Source organism: Sus scrofa, chromosome 11 (genome assembly GCF_000003025.6).
Source record: "Sus scrofa isolate TJ Tabasco breed Duroc chromosome 11, Sscrofa11.1, whole genome shotgun sequence".
NCBI lineage: Eukaryota > Metazoa > Chordata > Mammalia > Artiodactyla > Suidae > Sus > Sus scrofa.
Window position 1 is genome coordinate 483,012 of NC_010453.5, and position 18,864 is coordinate 501,875.

The following is an 18,864-nucleotide window of genomic DNA, read 5'->3' on the forward strand; positions in this document are numbered from 1 at the left end:
ACGCAGGTTCGATCCCTGGCCTCCCTCAGTGGGTTAAGGATCCAGCATTGCCGTGAACTGTGCTGTAGGTTGCAGATGCGGCTCGGACCTGGCGTTGCTGTGGCTGTGGTGTAGACTGGCAGCTGTAGCTCTGATTCCACCCCTAGCCTGGGAACCTCCATATGCCGCAGATGTGGCCCGAAAAAGCCAAAAAATAAATGAATAGCTTTGAGAACCATGAGGATGACAATATGGCATTGTCACAATTCCACCAGAAATACCACATAGTGTGCGCAATCCTATAAAACTTGAGGTATAAATGAACAAAAATAATAGAAAACATTATTACCCCTTAAAAAAAAAAAAAAAAGGGCGGAAACAGCAAAAGGGAGAAACGGAGCTCGTGTCTGTGGCCGGGTCTCCTTTGATGGTATTAAACCATTTTTAAGACGACACACTTTGAAAAGGCGGACGTTTTCCGTCTGGAATCACCAGAAAAGAGGACTCGTTTTCCTTTCCCTTCCTAAGGCCCCTCTCAAGTGCCGCTGGCTCCGGGGAGGCCGTCAGCACACGGGGTCCTGCCGAGAGGAACCGCAGGCGGAAGCCATCTCGCCGCCTCCTCAGGGCAAAGGGCAGGGAGGCAGATGTTTCACTGGGCTCTGAACCAGCGTCCAAGCTCGGGAACCACGGCCGACCAGGAGGAGGGAAGACAAAGGCCCGGGAAGCATGGCGGGCGCCGACGGACCTGGAAGGAGAGACGCCGGGGCTGCCTCATCTCAAGTTCAGGTGCACGCGGGGGCTGGGGGTCCAATCTCGGGGCGGTCATCCATGTTTTCTCTTATCCTAGGGTTACAGTTAAACGAGATTTAGGACTTCAAAACAAGAGTTCCGGGCTGGATTAAAAACCCGAGGGTCACCCCCGTCCCTATTCTCCGGAGCAGAAAGCAGTTTCTAGTGAGAGGCCACTTAGCCTTCACCTCGTTTCGTTACGTCCACTCAGCAACGATTCCCTTCTCCTTCGTTTCCTAACATCATCAGCTCAGTCTCGTTGTTGCGTCAGAGTGAACCCACCTCCCAGAGCTGAAGGGCTGGCGCCCGCGTTCCCATGGGCAGGTCCCCCGTCTCGGCACAGCTTGGGACCCTCATAAGCCAGGCCTACGCAGGACCCCGACTCCTACCCTAGCTGCAAAAGTGCCTTCTACTTGGCCCAAGGCAGGGGACACAAGTGCGTCTGCTGTGCTCCACCAAGAAAAGACCTCACTGCCTAACCAGAGAGCAGCACCAAGTCAGAGAGAGAAAGACAAATCCCATTTCCATCACTTACATGCGGAAATGAGCCTCCCTACGAGAGAGAGACAGACTCAGAGACACAGAGAACAGACGTGTAGCTGCCAAGGGGGAGTGGGATGGACGGGGAGTCTGGGATTAACAGACGCAAATTATTCAGAACAGATAAGCAATGGGGTCCTGCTGTACAGCTCAGGGAACTATCTCCACTCTCCTGGGACAGACCAGGATGAAAAACAATATAAAAAATAAGAATGTATGCATATGTATAACTGACTCACAATGGCAGACACTGGCACAACACTGTAAATCAACTATAATTTAAGAAAAAAAAAAAAAGAATGAAAAAGGGAAAGGCTCCTCTAACCACACCCTAATGGTTTTCATACATTCAGAAATGGTAACAGCCAATACCACATACTTTTATGGTGACTTTTCTCAAAGAACAAAGCATTGAAAACACAGAAAGCCTGGAGTTCCCTGGTGGCCTAGCAGTTATGGATCTGGTATTCTCATTGCTGTGGCTCAGGTCTGATCCCCGGCCCAGGAACTTCCCCATTCTGTGGGAGGCCAAAAAGGGAAAAAAAAAAACAAACACAAAAAGCCCATTCTTAGAGGTCAACTATGTACCAGTGCACGTGCCAGTCTCATTTGCCACTGAGCACACATGGCTCGTATTCGGTGATGGAGTTACACATAAGTAACAGAAACACATCCTCAGACAGGGCTGCGTGAGTGCCAGGGAGCAAATGGACACTGGAACCCTGCAGCACTGCAGCTGGGCGGGTACAACGGGCTCCCTGATCCTCAGTAAGTTTAAAGAAGGACACCTGAGCCAGCAATCCCACTCCCAGGTATGGACCCAAGAAAACAGAAAACACGTGTCCATGCAAAGCCACGTGAACGAGGATTCACAGTAGCACAAAGCGGAAGTGGCCCAAATGTCCACGGCTAGCTTCCATGGGGACGGGGCTCCAATCTCCGGTCTTGGTGGGTTAAGGACCCGGCGTTGCTGTGGCTGTGATGCAGGCCGGGAACTCCCACATGCCACAGTGTGGCCCACAAAAGCAAAAACAGAAAAGAACTGAAGTACCGACACTTGCTGCACGAGTCTAAACTTTGAAAACAGGTGACATGAGCCAGGCACAAAAGGCCACACACTGTATGATTCCATTTACATCGTGTCCAGAAGAGGCAAAGCCAGAGAGACAGAAAATAGATTAGTGACTTGGGGCGGGGGCGGGGGGGGGGGGGGGGAGAGGTTGGGAGAAAGAAGTGACTGCTAATGGGTGGGGGTGCTTTCTGGGGCGTGACATGTTCTGTCACAGACAGTGGTGAAGGCTGGACAACTTTTTCTTTCTTTTTTTATGTATGTATTTTTTTAATTTTTATTTTTTGTCTTTTCTGGGGCCACACCCGAGGCATATGGAGGTTCCCAGGCTAGGGGTCTAATTAGAGCTGTAGCCGCCGGCCCACACCACAGCCACAGCAATGCTGGGTCCGAGCCGCTTCTGCGACCTACACCACAGCTCACGGCAACGCCAGATCCTTAACCCACTGAGCGAGGCCAAGGATCGAACCTAAAACCTCACAGTTCCTAGTCAGATTTGTTAACCACTGCGCCACGACAGGAACTCCTGGACAACTTTTTGAAAGTACACTGAATTCTATAAATTTAAAGGGTAAATTTGGAATTCTCTGGCGGCTCAATGGTTTCAGGATCTGGTGTCACAGTTTCAGGATCTGGTGTCACAGCTGTGGCTCTAGTTACAGCTGGGCCACAGGTTTAATCCCTGGTCCAGGAACTTCCACATACCCTGGACATGGCCACACACACACACACAAAAGGTCAATTTTAGGTACAAAAAAAAGAGGACTGCATAAAAGATAAATAATATATAATTCGAAAGTATAGAGGCTGAGGAACATCCTAAAGAAAACCCAGAAAAGGAATTTTCATGATGGCTCGGAAATCAGCCTACACGGTGAGAGCGTGTCTACAGCAGCCTCTCGTGGGGGAACCGTGACGGAGTCACATTCGTTACGCGCGTGCTCTGGCCCGAGCCTCTTTCTAAGAAGCAGGTTCTCCAGTTTGCAGGCTGGGGCCCGGGAGAGGTGGGTGGGGGTGGGGGTGTCACATCGACACGATTAAGAGTGACTGGATTCAGACTCATCTCGCAGAGAACACAATTCACAACTGAGCCTCTGCCTCAAAGACACAGACCACAATACCGCTGCCAAACGAAATGCTATTACTGCAGGCAACTCACAACAGCTAAAATCAGCAGCCTACACTTTCCATAATTTTATTCCAATGCGAATACATCCTCATTAAACAACAAATGTACCTTCAAAGAGTACAGAGAAATACTGTGATTAATGGTAGACCTGCCAGTTCCCACTGCGGCCTAGCAGGTTAAATAAGAACACGACAGAGTGTCCATGAGGATTCAGGTTCGATTCCTGGCCTTGCTCAGTGGGTTAAGGATCCACGTCGCTGTGGCTGTGGTGTAGGCCGGCAGCTGCAGCTCCGACTCAACCCCGAGCCTGGGAACTTCCATGTGCCACAGACGTGGCCCTACAAAAAAGAAAGGCGTTAGCAAGGAAACGTACAATAAAACCACCAGGACAGTTCTCTTCAAGTTCAGGCTCAAACAGACCTGCCCGACAACACCGGTGCCTACATGGAAGCGGCGCATCAGACACCAGCGAGGCTGAGGGCCGAGGCAGAGCGACCGGCCAGCGGCCGCTTCTACGAAACGCCCTGGACAGCAGGGCTGCGAGGCACCCTCTCCGCGACGTGCCGGATGTTCACCGCAGCTTCACTCACATAACCCGGACTGGAAACTCGCCATGAGCTTATCAGCGGAGACTCAGGAACACAGCGTGCAGGCTCCCTTGGGGGAAGAGACAGGACCAGCGCAACACTGCAGGCGAACCTCCCAAACGCCCCGTCCCGGGAGCAGCCCCAGAGGCAAAGGGACACATGGTAAGAATCTATCTGTATTTAGTGTGAAAGCGAAAAACACGGTGATCAAAACAGACCAGCGGTTGCCTGGGATGCAGGTGGACAGGGTAGAAGAGCGCCCGTGATCTGAGGTGACCTCCAAGTTTACCTGACAGTCCAGGGCAAGCTTTTTTTCTTGGCCCCGCTCAAGGCAGGTGGAAGTTTCCAGACCAGGGATGGAACCTGAGCCTCAGTAGTAAAAGCAGTGAGTCCTAACCACTAGACCATCAGGGAACTCCAGGTCTCAATTTTTAAAAGCAGCATTTTAAATTGAGGAAATCAGAAAAAATACATACTGAAAAGACCGTTTAACAACTCAAAATTAGTAGGTATGAAAAATAAGGTTATTTTCCAGTAACTAGGTATGAACCATTTATCACTCATAAAACACTGAAATGTGGAAAATACTGAAGAAAATATCAAGATTGGAGTCTTCTTTTTAGCCACAAGGCACATTTATTTTTAAATGTTTCCTCCGTTCTACTGAGGGCAACTAGCATTTTCAGAAAAACAGTTTACTCGCATTACATGCCACCTTTTTCTTCAAAGGTCACAAACGACAGTTACTACAGTTATCAATGTACATAGTTCAGTGAAGATTTGAAATCTAATAAAGCATAAGTTGAAGACTTTATCAAACATAATTACTGCCTTCTAAGAAAAGTTAGCATTAACTCAGTTTCAAGAGCTGAAACCTGTACCCATCTGCAAGGCAACTGCGATGAGATGAAAAGGTCATGGAAGGAAAAGATACCATTGAAAAATTTTAAGCTTAATTTTGTCCCCAAATTTCTGCAAAGGCATTTTTAAGTTAAAAAAAGAAAAAGGAAGAAAGAAAGAAAAGCAAAACTGTTCAAAACAAAAAGAAAAAACTCAGTAGCATTAACCTCTTAGCACTAGGATTTCTCAAGAGGCCTCCCTGAAAGAGTCAAAGAAAACCTACTCTGATGGTTGAACACAAGGTAAAGTTTTTAAGACAAGTTCAACTACAGCAGGTACAAACTGCATTCTTAGTTTAGATTACATGGATATCACAAACTTACATGTCCAGCCTCCACTATGTTCTTTGAAACTTCAATATTTCAGTAAATTACTGAGTGCCAGAGCAGTTCCATGAATGAACCATGTTCACGTGTAATGAAAAGGCACCGAATTACCAAATGATAAGCAAGATTCTTTTTCAGCACATCCTTCAAACCACTTTGAAAGAGCATCTGCTGTTGTTCACTTTGAAGATACCACGTACATCAACAAAGCAGGAAAAACGATTCCTGCGGGATCCGCTCCGCACTCCCATGCAGCAAGCAGGACGAGAAGTTAAACATCAAACAAGTTTAACGGGCACGGCGGTGAGTTCAGGCGCTATTCACACCTGTGTAAACGGGGTTGGGACACAGGTCTCAGGCGCCCGCAGAAGGCCGTCTCCCACGGCCTCCTCGCCGGGGACACCACCTCTGAGTTAGTGTGACCCAAACTATACTGACAGGAAGATACATTAAGGTGCTTAAATTCAGTGCTTTGTTCTGAGCACAAGATACCAACGTATCTTCTTTAAGAGGGATTGAAAAGTCTAAAAACAGAAGGGAGAGCTTAAAAATATATTTATACCACATTTTTTTAAATGTCCAAAATTTCCTGTTTATCACCAATGACTTTGAGAAATTGAGACTACGCAAACCAGATTAAAAGCAAACAGAGGAGTTCCCGTCGTGGTGCAGTGGTTAACAAATCCAACTGGGAGCCATGAGGTTGCAGGTTCGATCCCTGGCCTTGCTCAGTGGGTTAAGGATCCGGCGTTGCCATGAGCTGTGATGTGGGTTGCAGAGGAGGTTCGGATCCCGTGTTGCTGTGGCTCTGGCGTAGGCCGGCAGCTGCGGCTCCGATTCGACCCCTAGCCTGGGAACCCATGTGCCACAGGAGGGGCCCTAGTAAAGGCAAAAAAAAAAAAAAAAAGGCAAACAAAAGCAAGGCATTAAAAAGCCAATAAAATAGTCATAAATCTCAACTTTTTTGTGTCTTCATGCCATCTGGACACACTCCCGTGGGCACACAGCCCAGAAGCCTATACACGGCCACAGCTCAGACCCAGGAACAAACCACCCCCACCCCCCACCAGAGGGCAGCAAGACCTCCTAAATGCTGGGGGCACTGAAGACACCCCCAGGTCCCTTCTCAGTCACCATGACGGCTTAGAACACAGTCAACTCTCTGAGATAAAGAAATCTCATTCTGACTCTGCTAAGAGGCCAGCGGGACCCTGGAAAAACGGCCTGCTCGCTGACTCAGGCGAAGTGCAGTAAGGCCACAGGTGTCTGGGGCCCTGTGCTCAGGCCTTCATGGCAGGAACCCTCGACACAGTCGTGAGAGTCACTTAATTCTAACGTAGTGTAACTCAGAGGGTTCACACACGGACGCAGAAGCACCGAGGCTGCAGTAAAATGCTCAAGTAAGAGAAGGCAGGCCCTAACCACTTCCCAGGAAAAGGTCTGGAGTGAAAGGCACAAAACGCGGGGGCGCATTCCTGCTGAGGCAGAACACAAAGATGAGGGCAGTCTCGAGTTCTGACCCCTCCGCATGTGCGGCTGTGTGATCAACTGGCTGTACCCAAATGACTGACGAAGAGGAAACTCTAACGCCACCAAGGTTGAGAATCGGAGCCCAGGGGCCCTGATGTGCTGGCACCTTCTGGTCTCTTTCGGGACCCAGGCGTCTCCCGAGTCACAAACCAGGTGCATCCTGGCCCCGGCCTTTCCCATGACTTGTCTTTTCATCAAGCGCCCTGCGGAGTTCCCGCCATGGTGCAGTGGGCTAAGAATCTGACTGCCGGGGCCCGGGTCGCTGCAGATGCAGGTTCATTCCCCTGCCCAGAGCAGTGGGTTAAAGGATCCAGCGTTGCTGCCACTGAGGCTGGGATTCAATCCCTGGCCCAGGGGACGTCCGTATGCCACACATCTTGAAACACATACCAAAAAAAAAAAAGAAAGGAAATTAAAAAAAAAGGGCACTGCCATCATGGCTCGGTGCCAACAAACCTGATTTAAATCCATGTGGACGCAGGTTCCATCCCTGCTCCCACTCAGTCGGTTCGGAATCCGGTGTTGCCGTGAGCCAAGGTGTGGGTCGCAGATCTGCTGCGGCCGTGGTGTAGGCTGAAGGTCGCAGCTCGGAGTCGACCCCTAGCCTGGGCCCTTCCCGGGGCCTGAGTGCGGGGCCGGGCGGGGAGGAAGGAAGGAACCTGCACTGCAGCCCCGCGCGTGCACAGGCCACGCGGCCCCACCACAGAGGGATCCGTCCAACAGCACAATCCCCCCCACGTAGGCACAGGCACACGTTCAGCCTCAGCTCCCCGTGGGGCGAACATCTCACCGAAGGGGCCTTGGCGTCTCTGGCAGGAAAACATGGCTCAAAAAACGGTGGCGCCTGCCTGGCTCCCTCGGCCCCACCCGCCAGCCCGCCTGCGGCTGGGAGCCCCGCGGGCTCACAGGACGTGCGGTGCCCCACGCCCAAGGCCTAGGGGCCCACGGCAGGGAACACGGCTGGCAGACGGCCCTTCACACCCACACCGGACCCCGGACCCCGAAGCTCGGACCGGACCGGGCGCGAGGCGGGAACCTGCCCCACAGCAAAGGGCCTCCCTCAGTCCCTGGGTAAAGCTCCACCACCCAACCACTACTATCGTAAGACACGGAACATTCCAGCATTTCAATTCGCTGCAAGCGTCCAAATACACATAATAATTTACTGAATAACCAACACAATTCCTTGAGAAAGCATACGAGTTTTTTTAACATTTTCTTCATTTTCGGTGAAGCTACCTCACACACACGGCTGAGAGGCCCTCCCGATTTCACTTGTAAATAAAGTTTACCTCCCCTCCAGTATTTCCAAGGAACACAAGGTGGTAAATTTCAAGTAAAATTTCAAAACTTCCCACCAACAGGGGAAGGGCTCCTCTAGAAGTCTTCCGAGGTTCTCCTACTCTTGACACTAAACTTAGGGACTTCGCGTTAGCACAGCACCGCTAATGCTGCCCCCACTGCCACTGCTCAAGAACTGCACAACTTGCTCTGGATGAAAGACTGCTGAACGTGAGTCAGACGCCCGTCTCTACCGCCAACAGCACCAACAGAGCCCATCGCAACCTTGGTTTAATGCCCCCAGTAAGTCAAACGGCTAATCCTCACCAGGTCCTTAGAACCCTGTCATGCTGGTAATTCTCCCCGAGACAGTAACTGGTTTATTTAATGAAACAGGCACCTGCTTGCGTAACCTCATATGTGACAGACACACGAGAACTCCTGCAATCCTCATTAACCACTGTCAGGACCACCTCAAGGCTTTCCCCAGTTTAATCAAATCTGGACTCCTCCACTTTCACCACTGCCTGCAGCGATTCCCTGAGTCTTTGTCAACATCCCATCTTCACTGACTCGGTGCACGTGCTGAGGACTGACAGGAATACAGTTAAATTCTCACTCTCCACAGTAACAACAGGCAGAACGCAGAACACGACAGAGACACACGCACCCGAGACCCAAGTCATTCAACCAGAATTTTACCCTGCAGACAGGTTCACACACATGCTCTGGGACATGCAGCCAACAGGATGCTTGTAACAAGGAGAAAACAAGAACACATCAGAGAGACACTGTCCCCACAGAGGTGGTGCCTGTCTAACAATGACCTGCCTGCACCTGTAAACAGTGAGGGACCCCGGGGAGAGAAGCTGGGCAGTGGGCACACATCACCATGTACAATCTTGCATTTCCACATCTGTGTATCAGATGCATATTATTCAAAAATTCAAAACTATACCGAATGAGTTTCAGCATTGGCAGTTTGTGAAGACTAGTTGGCTTGTACAGGTAATAAGGCTTAAAAAAGAGATGGTATGATAAAGGGTTACTTCTGGATCTCAAAGGAAGGTCTGAACGATGGCTGCGGCACAGAGCAGAATGAGGTAACTTTATGATTCTGTTTTTTAATGTGAGGGCTGCACCCACATGGAAATGCCCCAGCTAGGGGTGGGATCCGAGCTGCACCTGTGACCCCACACCACCGCTCACGGCAACACCGCATCCTTCGCCCACTGAGTAAGGTTCGGAATCCCAACAGCCTCCTCACAGATGCTGGGCAGGTACTAATAGGGGCTAATCCCCATCTGGTCTCCACAGTTATTTATGCTGGCCATTAACCAAGTATGAGTAAAAGGGGTGATTTTTCACAAACACCCATTCCTAGCCCGTGCTTTCTTCTGTGACGCACGCATGTGACGGCACTGCTGTATGGTGGCTCGGCATGTTCCGCAAAGACCGGGCCCAGCAGGGCCTTCCAGGTCTATCTGAACAGCCACACACAGCGGTGTACACGGTTTTCAGACCCTGACAACAGACACCTCATGCTGGTGAACTGTCTGTTTCACACTCTTATCAAGTGGTGTTTACGGATGGCAACGAACCTCTTCTCCAGCCAAGACCACTGCCTGAGCATCATGAGTTCACATGCGCGACACCTTTCCGGAGGCCACGAGACCCGAGGACCTCCAGCCCACGCTCACTTCTCTTGGAAGTGGGCAGCACCAAAACTACGGGCCTTGGGGGTAAAAGCAGTCCCTCCTGCCTGCTTCCTTCCGTGTAACTCCCCACCCCCACACGCCTCAGTTAACCCAGTCCGACTGCTCTGCATTTGCTAAATAACTGACATGTCTTCATTTCTCTCTTTTACGATTTTTTTGGCTGCACTCACCAGGGCCAGGGATCGAACCAAGTCACAGCAGTGACAATGCCGGATCCTTACTCGCCAGGGCACCAGGCAACTCCTGATACACCCTGCTTTACGCTCTTGCTCTCCAATCCTTTTCCACATCGCGTCTAGCTTCCCGACCCCCCACTCTGAGCTACCATAAGCGCACCCACAGTCGAGGAAACCGTCTGGAGCACACACCTCAGGACCATCAACTCTCTTGCCAAACAAACCTTCCTTGTGCTTCGCGACCTGCCTCAGCCGGCGCAAGCTCATCCGCGTGAGCCCCAGCCCTTGTTCATTCGGGCCCTGCTGGTCCTGCCTGCTCCCTGGGGCGGACGCCTGGCCACTTCTGCCTCTGCGCCTGGCCGGACACACTCCCGAGGTCCTTCCCCCGCGAAAGGCGCCTCTGAGCCTCCCACTAAGCAAGAACATACCTGATGCATCCTACGCACAGCCGTCCCCCTTAGTTCATCCTACTTTCATTTCTCTTCTCCAAACTCCTTGTGAGCAATTTCGGACAATTAGTTTCACCTGTAATGCGCCAAGTCACCGGGTATACCCAGCACTGGTGCCAACTGTGCGACAGCAGGGCTCCTGGGAGCGAGTAACGGGCTCACCCTAATGGATGCATTCCCTACTGGCAACACGATTCCAAAATTTATTCTACAGTCACTGCTTTTTTGAATTTCTCCTTTCTTCTGTCTCCAATTCATGTGGATGTAATGCAAGCCTCTGTGGATTCAAAAGCACCATGGCTGCTGATGCTCACGGCCCATTTCTGCACTGTTCTTATCACTGTCCTGGGCCCTGCTCCTCTCAAGTTCCCAGAACGCAGCACCAAGAACCTACCCAATGTGAGCTGGCTTAGTCTTTTTGTCTTTTTAGGGCCGCCCGTTGGGCATATGGAGGTTCCCAGACTAGGGGTCCAATCGGAGCTGTAGCTACTGGCCTACACCACAGCCACGGCAACACAGGATTTGAGCCACATCTGTGACCTACACTGCAGCTCACAGAAACACTGGATCCTTAACCCACTGAGCAAGGCCATGTCCTCATGGACACTGGTCAGCTTGGTTATTGCCGAGCAATGACAAGAAGCCCTGGCCGCCTTCTTCTTAAAGTAAGAAAGCACTTGCTCAAAGGCACTAATATGCTGTCTTTGGCATTAATGATTCAGAACCTATACACTTCTGGTGTATGCTAACTTAGGCTCTTTCCAAACGCAATGATATAGTCCCTTGCAATTCATTTGTGAGCTCTATACACTAAAAAAATCATTTTACTGAATACGTTATCGGCATACACGTGAATATCACGATAGCAAGAAAGCGTGTACGTTAAACTAGCATGTTAACACCTATTCTACTACTAGTTTTGAGACCCATACCATTACTAGTTTTGACAGCAGCACCCGCAGCACATGGAAGATCCTGGGCCAAGGACTGAATCCAACGCACAGCTGCAGCAACACCAGATCCTTTAAGCCACTGCACCAGGCCTGGGATTGAACCTGAGCTTCTCCAGAGACCTGAGCTGCTACAGTCAGGTTCTTAACCCCACTGCACCACAGTGAGAACTCAAATACCTACGTCATTTTTTGGTGTTTTTTTTTTTTTTTTTTTTGCTTTTTAGGTTTAGGGCCGCACCTGCGGCATATGGAAGTTCCCGGGCTAGGGGTCGAATCATTGCTGCAGCTGCTAGTCTACACCACAGCCACAGCAACGTGGAATCCAAGCATTTCTGTGACCTACACTGCAGCTCACAGCAACACCAGATCTCCGACCCACTGAGTGAGTCCAGGGATCAAACCTGCATCCTCACTAGTAGGATTCGTTTCTGGTGTGCCACAACAGGAATTTCCCTGCATTACTTTTAAGGGTGTGATGCAATTACATCCTTAAAGACACGCAATGCTCACTGCAGCACGGGCAGCCACGCTATTTAAACACAGCGCCCAACTTACTGAACAAAAGCCTGAAGAACAGGTGTTTCCTTCCTAACAGAGTTTTACGCAATCATTTCTCCTGAAAACCGTAACCACTGAACCATGCTCAAGTTCAGTTCCTTGAGTCGCCAGGCGAAACCCTGCAGTGTCCTCCGGAGTGTGACGACCACGGGCAGGAAGCCGTACGGACCATCACAGGAGGTTTGGGGCTGCTGGGAGGAGCGGAAGGCTGTGGTGAGCGCCCTGTCGTTGCTCACGCGGGCTCTGCAAGTCACCTGGTGCCCGTGCAAAACAGGAAAACCACCGGCACCCCTTCAGTTCACACTCTGAGGACAAGCACCTCCCCGTCGTGGGGAGAGGGCACGCTCTTCCACCCCTTCTGACTCATGAGCGCCTCCCACCTCTGCCAGATTTAAGTGCCCTCGGCACACGTGCCCCTCCAACCGGACCAGCACCCAGACACACGCCACGCTCCCTCCCTCGACTCCTCATCGCTCCCTACCATCCTCTTTCCTTCCATCCTACTTCCTTCCCAGGACCTGCTTCGGTGTAGACATAACGTAAGGGAACGGAGTGCTTCCTGCTCTGAACCTCACGTTTCTCCCCACGGGTCTCTTCCCATCCAAGCTCACGGCAGGCAGGGACCTATTCAGTTTTCTTCATTATCTATGCACAGGCTGAGACAAAAATGGCTCAATAACTGCCTATTGGATAAACAAGTAACTGAGGTGTTTCCTTCGTGGCTCACTGGTTAATGAATCCGACCAGTATCCATGAGGATGCAGGTTCAATCCCCGGCCTCACCCAGTGGGTTAAGGATCCAGCGCTTCTGTGAGCTGTAGTGTAGGTCACAGATGCATCTCAGATCTCACGTTGCTGTGGCTGTGGTGTAGGCCAGCGGCTACAGCTCTGATTGGACCCCTAGCCTGGGAACCTATATATGCCCACAGATATGGCCGCAAAAAAAAAAAAAAAAAAAAAGGCCACTAGATTCCAATACACAAATTAGCTGGTTCTGAAACCTCTCAATACTATGTCATGACTCCCTATTCTCCTGGATTCTTCCTCAGACCAGCTAAGGAAATGCCCACTGCCAATTCTGCTATGACATTGGGAGGTCTGGAAGAAGATGGATGAAATGCAGACACAACACGCACACACTCAAGTGAGGACCACACACTGACTGAGCGGGGCCAGGAGTGAAGGGAGGTGAGCTCTCCTCCGACTGGGGAAGGGCTCCTCCTAAGCGACCTGCAAAAACAGCTGTGGACACGGAGATCGGAAGGCTGCGGTGGGGGGGGGGGGGGGAGAGGGGTGCCTGCAAAGATGCCCCGAGGGCAGACCCGATAGAGCCCGGGGGCTGGAATCCAGGTGAGGAGCCGCACGAAGCCAACAGGAGAGGCCACGGTCCAATGTCTGAGAAGGAAGCGCAAGACACTGCGGAGAATGACTGCAGGAGCAGAGGTCCCAGCAGGACCAGTTGGGAGGGCGGCTCGGGGCCTTCAGTGTGGGGGTGACAGGGCCTCTTCACCAGGCGGAGCAGCTCCACACAGGCTTTAAAATCCCAGCCCAGGAGTTCCTATCGTGGCGCAGTGGTTAATGAATCTGACTAGGAACCATGAGGTTGCGGGTTCGGTCCCTGCCCTTGCTCAGTGGGTTAACGATCTGGTGTTGCCGTGAGCTGTGGTGTAGGTTGCAGACACGGCTCGGATCCCGCGTTGCTGTGGCTCTGGCGTAGGCCGGTGGCTACAGCTCCGATTGGACCCCTGGCCTGGGAACCTCCATATGCCGCGGGAGCGGCCCAAGAAATAGCAACAACAACAACAAAATCCCAGCCCACACCACAGGCACTCAAAGCCCGGATACTAAAAAATCCAGCGGGGACACCTTCGCTCTGCTTCAAGCAGCTCTACCCCAACCCCAGGCCTGAACACTTACCTTCAAGGCTCGGGAGGGCCGTCAGCCACCACCGGCCCGGCGGCCACACTTCCTACCACGAGGCCATCCGCACCCCCTCTCCCCCAGACCACTGGCGCAAGGACCAAAATCCAGCCTCCTCTAGAAAAGGGCACAGTATTTGCAGAGAAACCGCCACCCCTCCTGTACTTCCAGTATCTCGAGAACCTGCTCAGGAGACTGCAGACAGGGCGCGATGGAAACAGTGACCTGCCCAGAGCAACAAGTTCTGCTTCTTGGAATCTTTTCTTCAAAACGTTCTGATCATGAATGATACTAAAAAAAGCGGAGGCCAGGGCTCCTCAGGGCAACAAGCCAAAAAGCGTGGGCAGCCGCTAGAGACTTGCAAGGCCAAGGCATGGTTTCTTCCCTAAAGAAACACAGCCCTGACCCATTCTGGACTTCCTCTCATCTCCAGAACCAGAGCAACACACCTGTGTTGAGCAAAAAACAAGAAAGGAGGGAAAGAGAGAGAGGGAAGGAGGGGAGACAGAATTTCATCCGTGCTCGGGTGGGTCTGTGGACCCGGGACCCTGGAACACGAGAGCTGGCTGTGGCCTGCCCAACTCACTCCACATGCGAAATCTGCAAACTCCTCGCGGAGACCAAAGAGCCTCCCAGGGACCATGGACCAGGCAGGGGGAAGGCGGTGGCGGGGCTGGGACGTATGAATGGTCTACGTGGCCTCTCGTCTTGCTATTTACAGCAAAGCCCCTCTTGTAGCTAAAAATAACTACCCTGACTCTGAGCCGCACAGGAGGCGAAGCCAAACTCCAAACCGGGGAGTGAGGGTCACGTCCCTGCCCCCACCCCCGTCCCAGACCAGGGCCCTGGGCCGCGCCCTGACCGCCTCATCAGCCAGGTGACTGCGCCACCCCACAGTGCCCTCCCCCTGCCCCCACCTGGGTGCCTACAGCGGGCACATACTCACCTTGTAGACGCGCTCAAAAGCGATCGTCTCGGTCAAGTCTTCCCAACCCAAGTGCAGCGCGCTTCTGGGTTTTCCGGGCATGTCCTAGTTGCTTCATTGCTACGGGCTGCTCTAGGGCACAGCTCTGCACACACCCACACGCTCCAAAGCCCGAGAGGTGGTGAGCTGCCATGTTTTGTGCATTTGTGTATTCTCCTTAGAAGAGTGGTCCTACAGTTGGTATCACTCATTCATGAAAAAACACGTAGTAAAGACCTGACAGGAAATGAGGACTAAACCACGAGATGACGTATCAGGTCCCTTCTCCCTTGGAGCTGACATGCAGCTGCAATGAAGTCAGTCAATGTACAGGAAATTTTGACCCAAAGTTTTGGAGGAAATCTTGTATTACGATCACGCTTTCTCAAGATTTAAAATAATTAGATTAACTCTGTTATGACCAGAGTCTCAGGAGAGAATGAGCAAAAGCAACAAGCGTGAAGGCAGTGAAATGCAGACAAGTGTGACAACTGGGAGCTCAACCCCCTTCCGGCTCCCGCACAAACACCACTACAGCCTCCGGGAGAGCCCTCGCCCCGACACCTCAGAGGGAATGGATGTTTAACAAACCTGCAAATTCTCCACTGACAAGATAGAAATTACACAGATGACATAATTACAGACCATGTAACAAGCTCCCAGCATTACAATCATGTACACACGAGACACTGACCATTACCAGCCTAGATCAGCACTGCCCAAAAGAAAAATAACACAAACCACAAAAGAAAGTGAAAAGTCCTTAGGAGCTACAGTGAGGGGTAAGGTGCGACAGATGAACTTAGCTTAACGGTGTATTTTATTTAACCAAATACATCCAAAACACTACCATTTCAACAAGTAGTCATACACAAAATTGAGACAACTTACACTCTGCCCTTCATACTACGTCTTTGCAGTTCTGCGTATATGTGGCACATCTACATCAAATGGTGAATTTTCCTTACTACTGATATGGATTTAGATTTTATTAAAGAAGTAGATTCACATACCCAAGCTGTTCCGAATACGTTCTTGTTTTTTCCAAATATGCTTAATGCTGTGTTCATAACTGAATTAAAGTTCATCACCATACAGTTAAAACTCAAGTCACAGCCACACCAGTCCCACTCCAGACTCCACAGCTCCAGAGGCACCGCACCCGACTGCAGCTCTGAGAGGTGTCCTGCATCAGGGCCTCTGCACAGGCTGTATCAGACTCCTGTCCTCTCACCTCCTGAAACGGTCACTTTCTCTACCCAAATGATGACGTGCTAAGTCACCTCAACTATCTGTCACTGTCTCTCGAGGCCTAGAACACAAGTGCCAGGGAGCTGAGGGGTTGGCTGCACTGGGCACAGCTCTATCTGCAGTGCCCCAACTGCCAAACTACTGCCAGCACAGCAACTGCCAAAACAAGTACTGGGAGTTTTAGATGCTGCGAGATTACTTACTACGGGTATCATACGTAGAGGACCCGTGAAAGAGGACTAGCAATCGGCCCCAACGGGCAATCTTCTTCCTTACTATCGAAGGAATTGCAAAGTAATTCCCAACTGTGAAGCCTGCGTTTTCCATCTACTCAGGGAATAACTCATACCTTCACTGTCTAAAGGATAGTTCACCTGACTGGAAGCACAAATATTGACATGGGTTAAATGCACTGAAAGCAGAAATTACGAATCTGAATCTGTATTTTCTGTATTGTACTTCCCATCCCCCAAATTTGGAGCATGTCACTTTCCAAAAACTTCTGATGTCCTACTTATAAAGTAGATGTAATGGTTCCACATAGCATAATATACAACTAAGAAGCAAAAAAAACTCAAAAACAAACAAACAAAAAAAAAGGTCTTTTAAATTTTCCTAACGAATGACCCTAGGTCTACACAGTAGGGACAGATCCTAAGCTGTGTATGGCTCCCAGCAGGGAGGGTGACTCGGGCAGCAGGGTGTAAAGGGAATTCACGGTCCAAATGGAACAAACTTCAGGAACAGAGAGACCGGAAGCAGGAGAAACACAGCACAGGTTCCTTTTTTCAAAATTTATTTTTCTGCATTCGTGTGCCAAAAAATAGCTAATTTAAGTGCTGACTTCTGTCAGCTATCACTCACTGCAGCATCCAAGTACTGCCACAGGAGTTCAAATCCTTTCTTGAAGAAAATTAGTAATAAATAACTGAACAGCAAAAACGAGTGCATCCAGAAATCTAGCCACAAAATTTCGTTTTACAGGACGGATGAAACAAAGCCTTACTCTCCCAGTCTGCATGAGAAGGCCTACGGAAAAGGTGAGGAACTGGCGGCCGAGTCTCAAGTCCTGGACTCCCCAGGAGCAAAAGGACCCGAATCCTTAACCAGAACGAGGGAGGGGCTGTGAGTGGAGAGGACGAGCGGACCGGAGCCCCCGCCACTTTGAGTTCAGCGACACCGAGCAAGGCTCGGTCAGGGGGGCCTCCTGGGCAGGCTGCGTCTGTGGGAAGCAGGAGGAGGTGCCCTGCACCGCGGGGTCGCAGGGCGGACACGTCTTCAGACAAGGCTCCCTCGCGCCCTCGTCACCGCCTCCTGCGAGAGCTCAAGGTTGCAAGCTAGGGGACGGTTTCTTTGCGCTAAGAGTCAAAACACTGGGGAAGAAAATGACTGTCAACACAGCAACTCTGTGCTTTCATGACGGACCGATTTGCTTGTGTCAATGTACCGTACAGGACTCTGAAGAGACTTTCAAGCACACACACGCAACGCACATCTCCGGGAGGTCTCACGAGGCAGGTTCGAACTACCTCAAGACTTGTTAACAATTCCCCTTTACTGAACTCAGGTGGGCATCACTTTCTAAAAGTACGTGTGAAAATCGAAGCTGCAAAGCAAAAGAAATCACATTTAAAAATATAGTACATTTACCACGTCTTTAACTTCTGACTAGAAAAACACAAGATGAGCTCCCACAAAGACACGTCTGGCTGCCACTCTAATACCTCAGTGCGGTGTCCTTCTGTTCCCATTTACCAAGATGTGTGCAACGACCGGTCCTCCAGCGCCCTCGCCCCCGGGACGAGCGTGCGCAAATACCCCACCACACTGCCCCCGTCTCGCCAGGACAAGGGAGATGGAAACCAGTCAGGTGAAAAGCCTTCAACAAGTTTTCCAAACACATTTTTTTTCAAGTTCTCTCCATTCCCTCTTCGCTTGAATTCACTGCGTTTATGAACATAACAATAAAATCCCAGCTCAGGAGAAAAGCATTACACAGTACACACACCTCGGGTGCAAAACACAGCACGGACGAGCCGTGACACCACAGACTTTCTGCAGCAGCAGGAAGCCCTCGGCTTGGGCTGCTCTGCTCCGTGACTGGCCGGGGGTCCTGCAGAAGAGGGATGGGACCGGGACCGGGACCGGGACCAGCTGAAATCCACCGACCCAAACGGCTCCGTGCCTCCTGAGCAACGCTTTAGAGCAGACTTCTCAAACGGGGCACCAGGCCCAAGAGCAGCACCGCCTGGGAACCTGTCAGAAAGGGCAACGGTTTGGCCCCTCCTGAGACCTGCTGCATCAAGAAGCTCTGGGGCACAGCCGAGAAATCCGTGTTCTCAGGAGCCCTGTCAGGTGAGTCAAAGGCACTCCAAAGTGTGAGAGCCATCCATCTGGAGGGACGTCCGTGGATGCTGTCCTTTCATGCTGAGCCAGGGTTTTTTCCCCAAGGTGACATCCCCGCCCTGGGGAAGAACGCAGGATACAAAAGGGCAACAAATAAATAGATAGAGTGAAATTCTGAATGATACGGCTCCCGTAAATTCTACACCACTGAGAAAGCCCCATTGTGTCGACAATTACACCAACTACAGCACTCAGTTTGTTAATACATGGGCTCCATAGGTGTTCTATTTAAAATATTCTAACTATGTCCGTGAACATGTAAATACTCTCATCACCTCAAAGAATTCCCATTATAGACCAAGGAACCACTGGGCAAGTTACTATCCCTCCAACAAAAAA

General features: G+C 50.9%; 1 protein-coding gene across 5 annotated transcripts in view; it reads right to left on the reverse strand.

Moving 5' to 3' along the window:
- Positions 1–18,864, reverse strand: part of PSPC1 (paraspeckle component 1) — a 95,081-nt gene that overhangs the window by 6,002 nt on the left and 70,215 nt on the right. Inside the window, exons 7-8 of one of the 5 annotated variants that reach the window (XR_002336587.1) lie at positions 18,128–18,584; positions 725–17,725 (exon numbers count right to left, since the gene is read on the reverse strand). The exons of 1 other annotated variant lie outside the window; for it this stretch is intronic. Coding sequence is in view for 1 of the 4 variants with exons in the window: in XM_021065419.1 (XP_020921078.1) it covers positions 18,480–18,584 (105 nt within the window). In the remaining 3 variants the exon portion in view is untranslated. Of the gene's footprint in view, positions 1–724; positions 18,585–18,864 lie in introns of those variants that run through there. 3 more of the 5 variants (XR_002336589.1, XR_002336588.1, XM_021065419.1) reach the window with 3 other exon arrangements.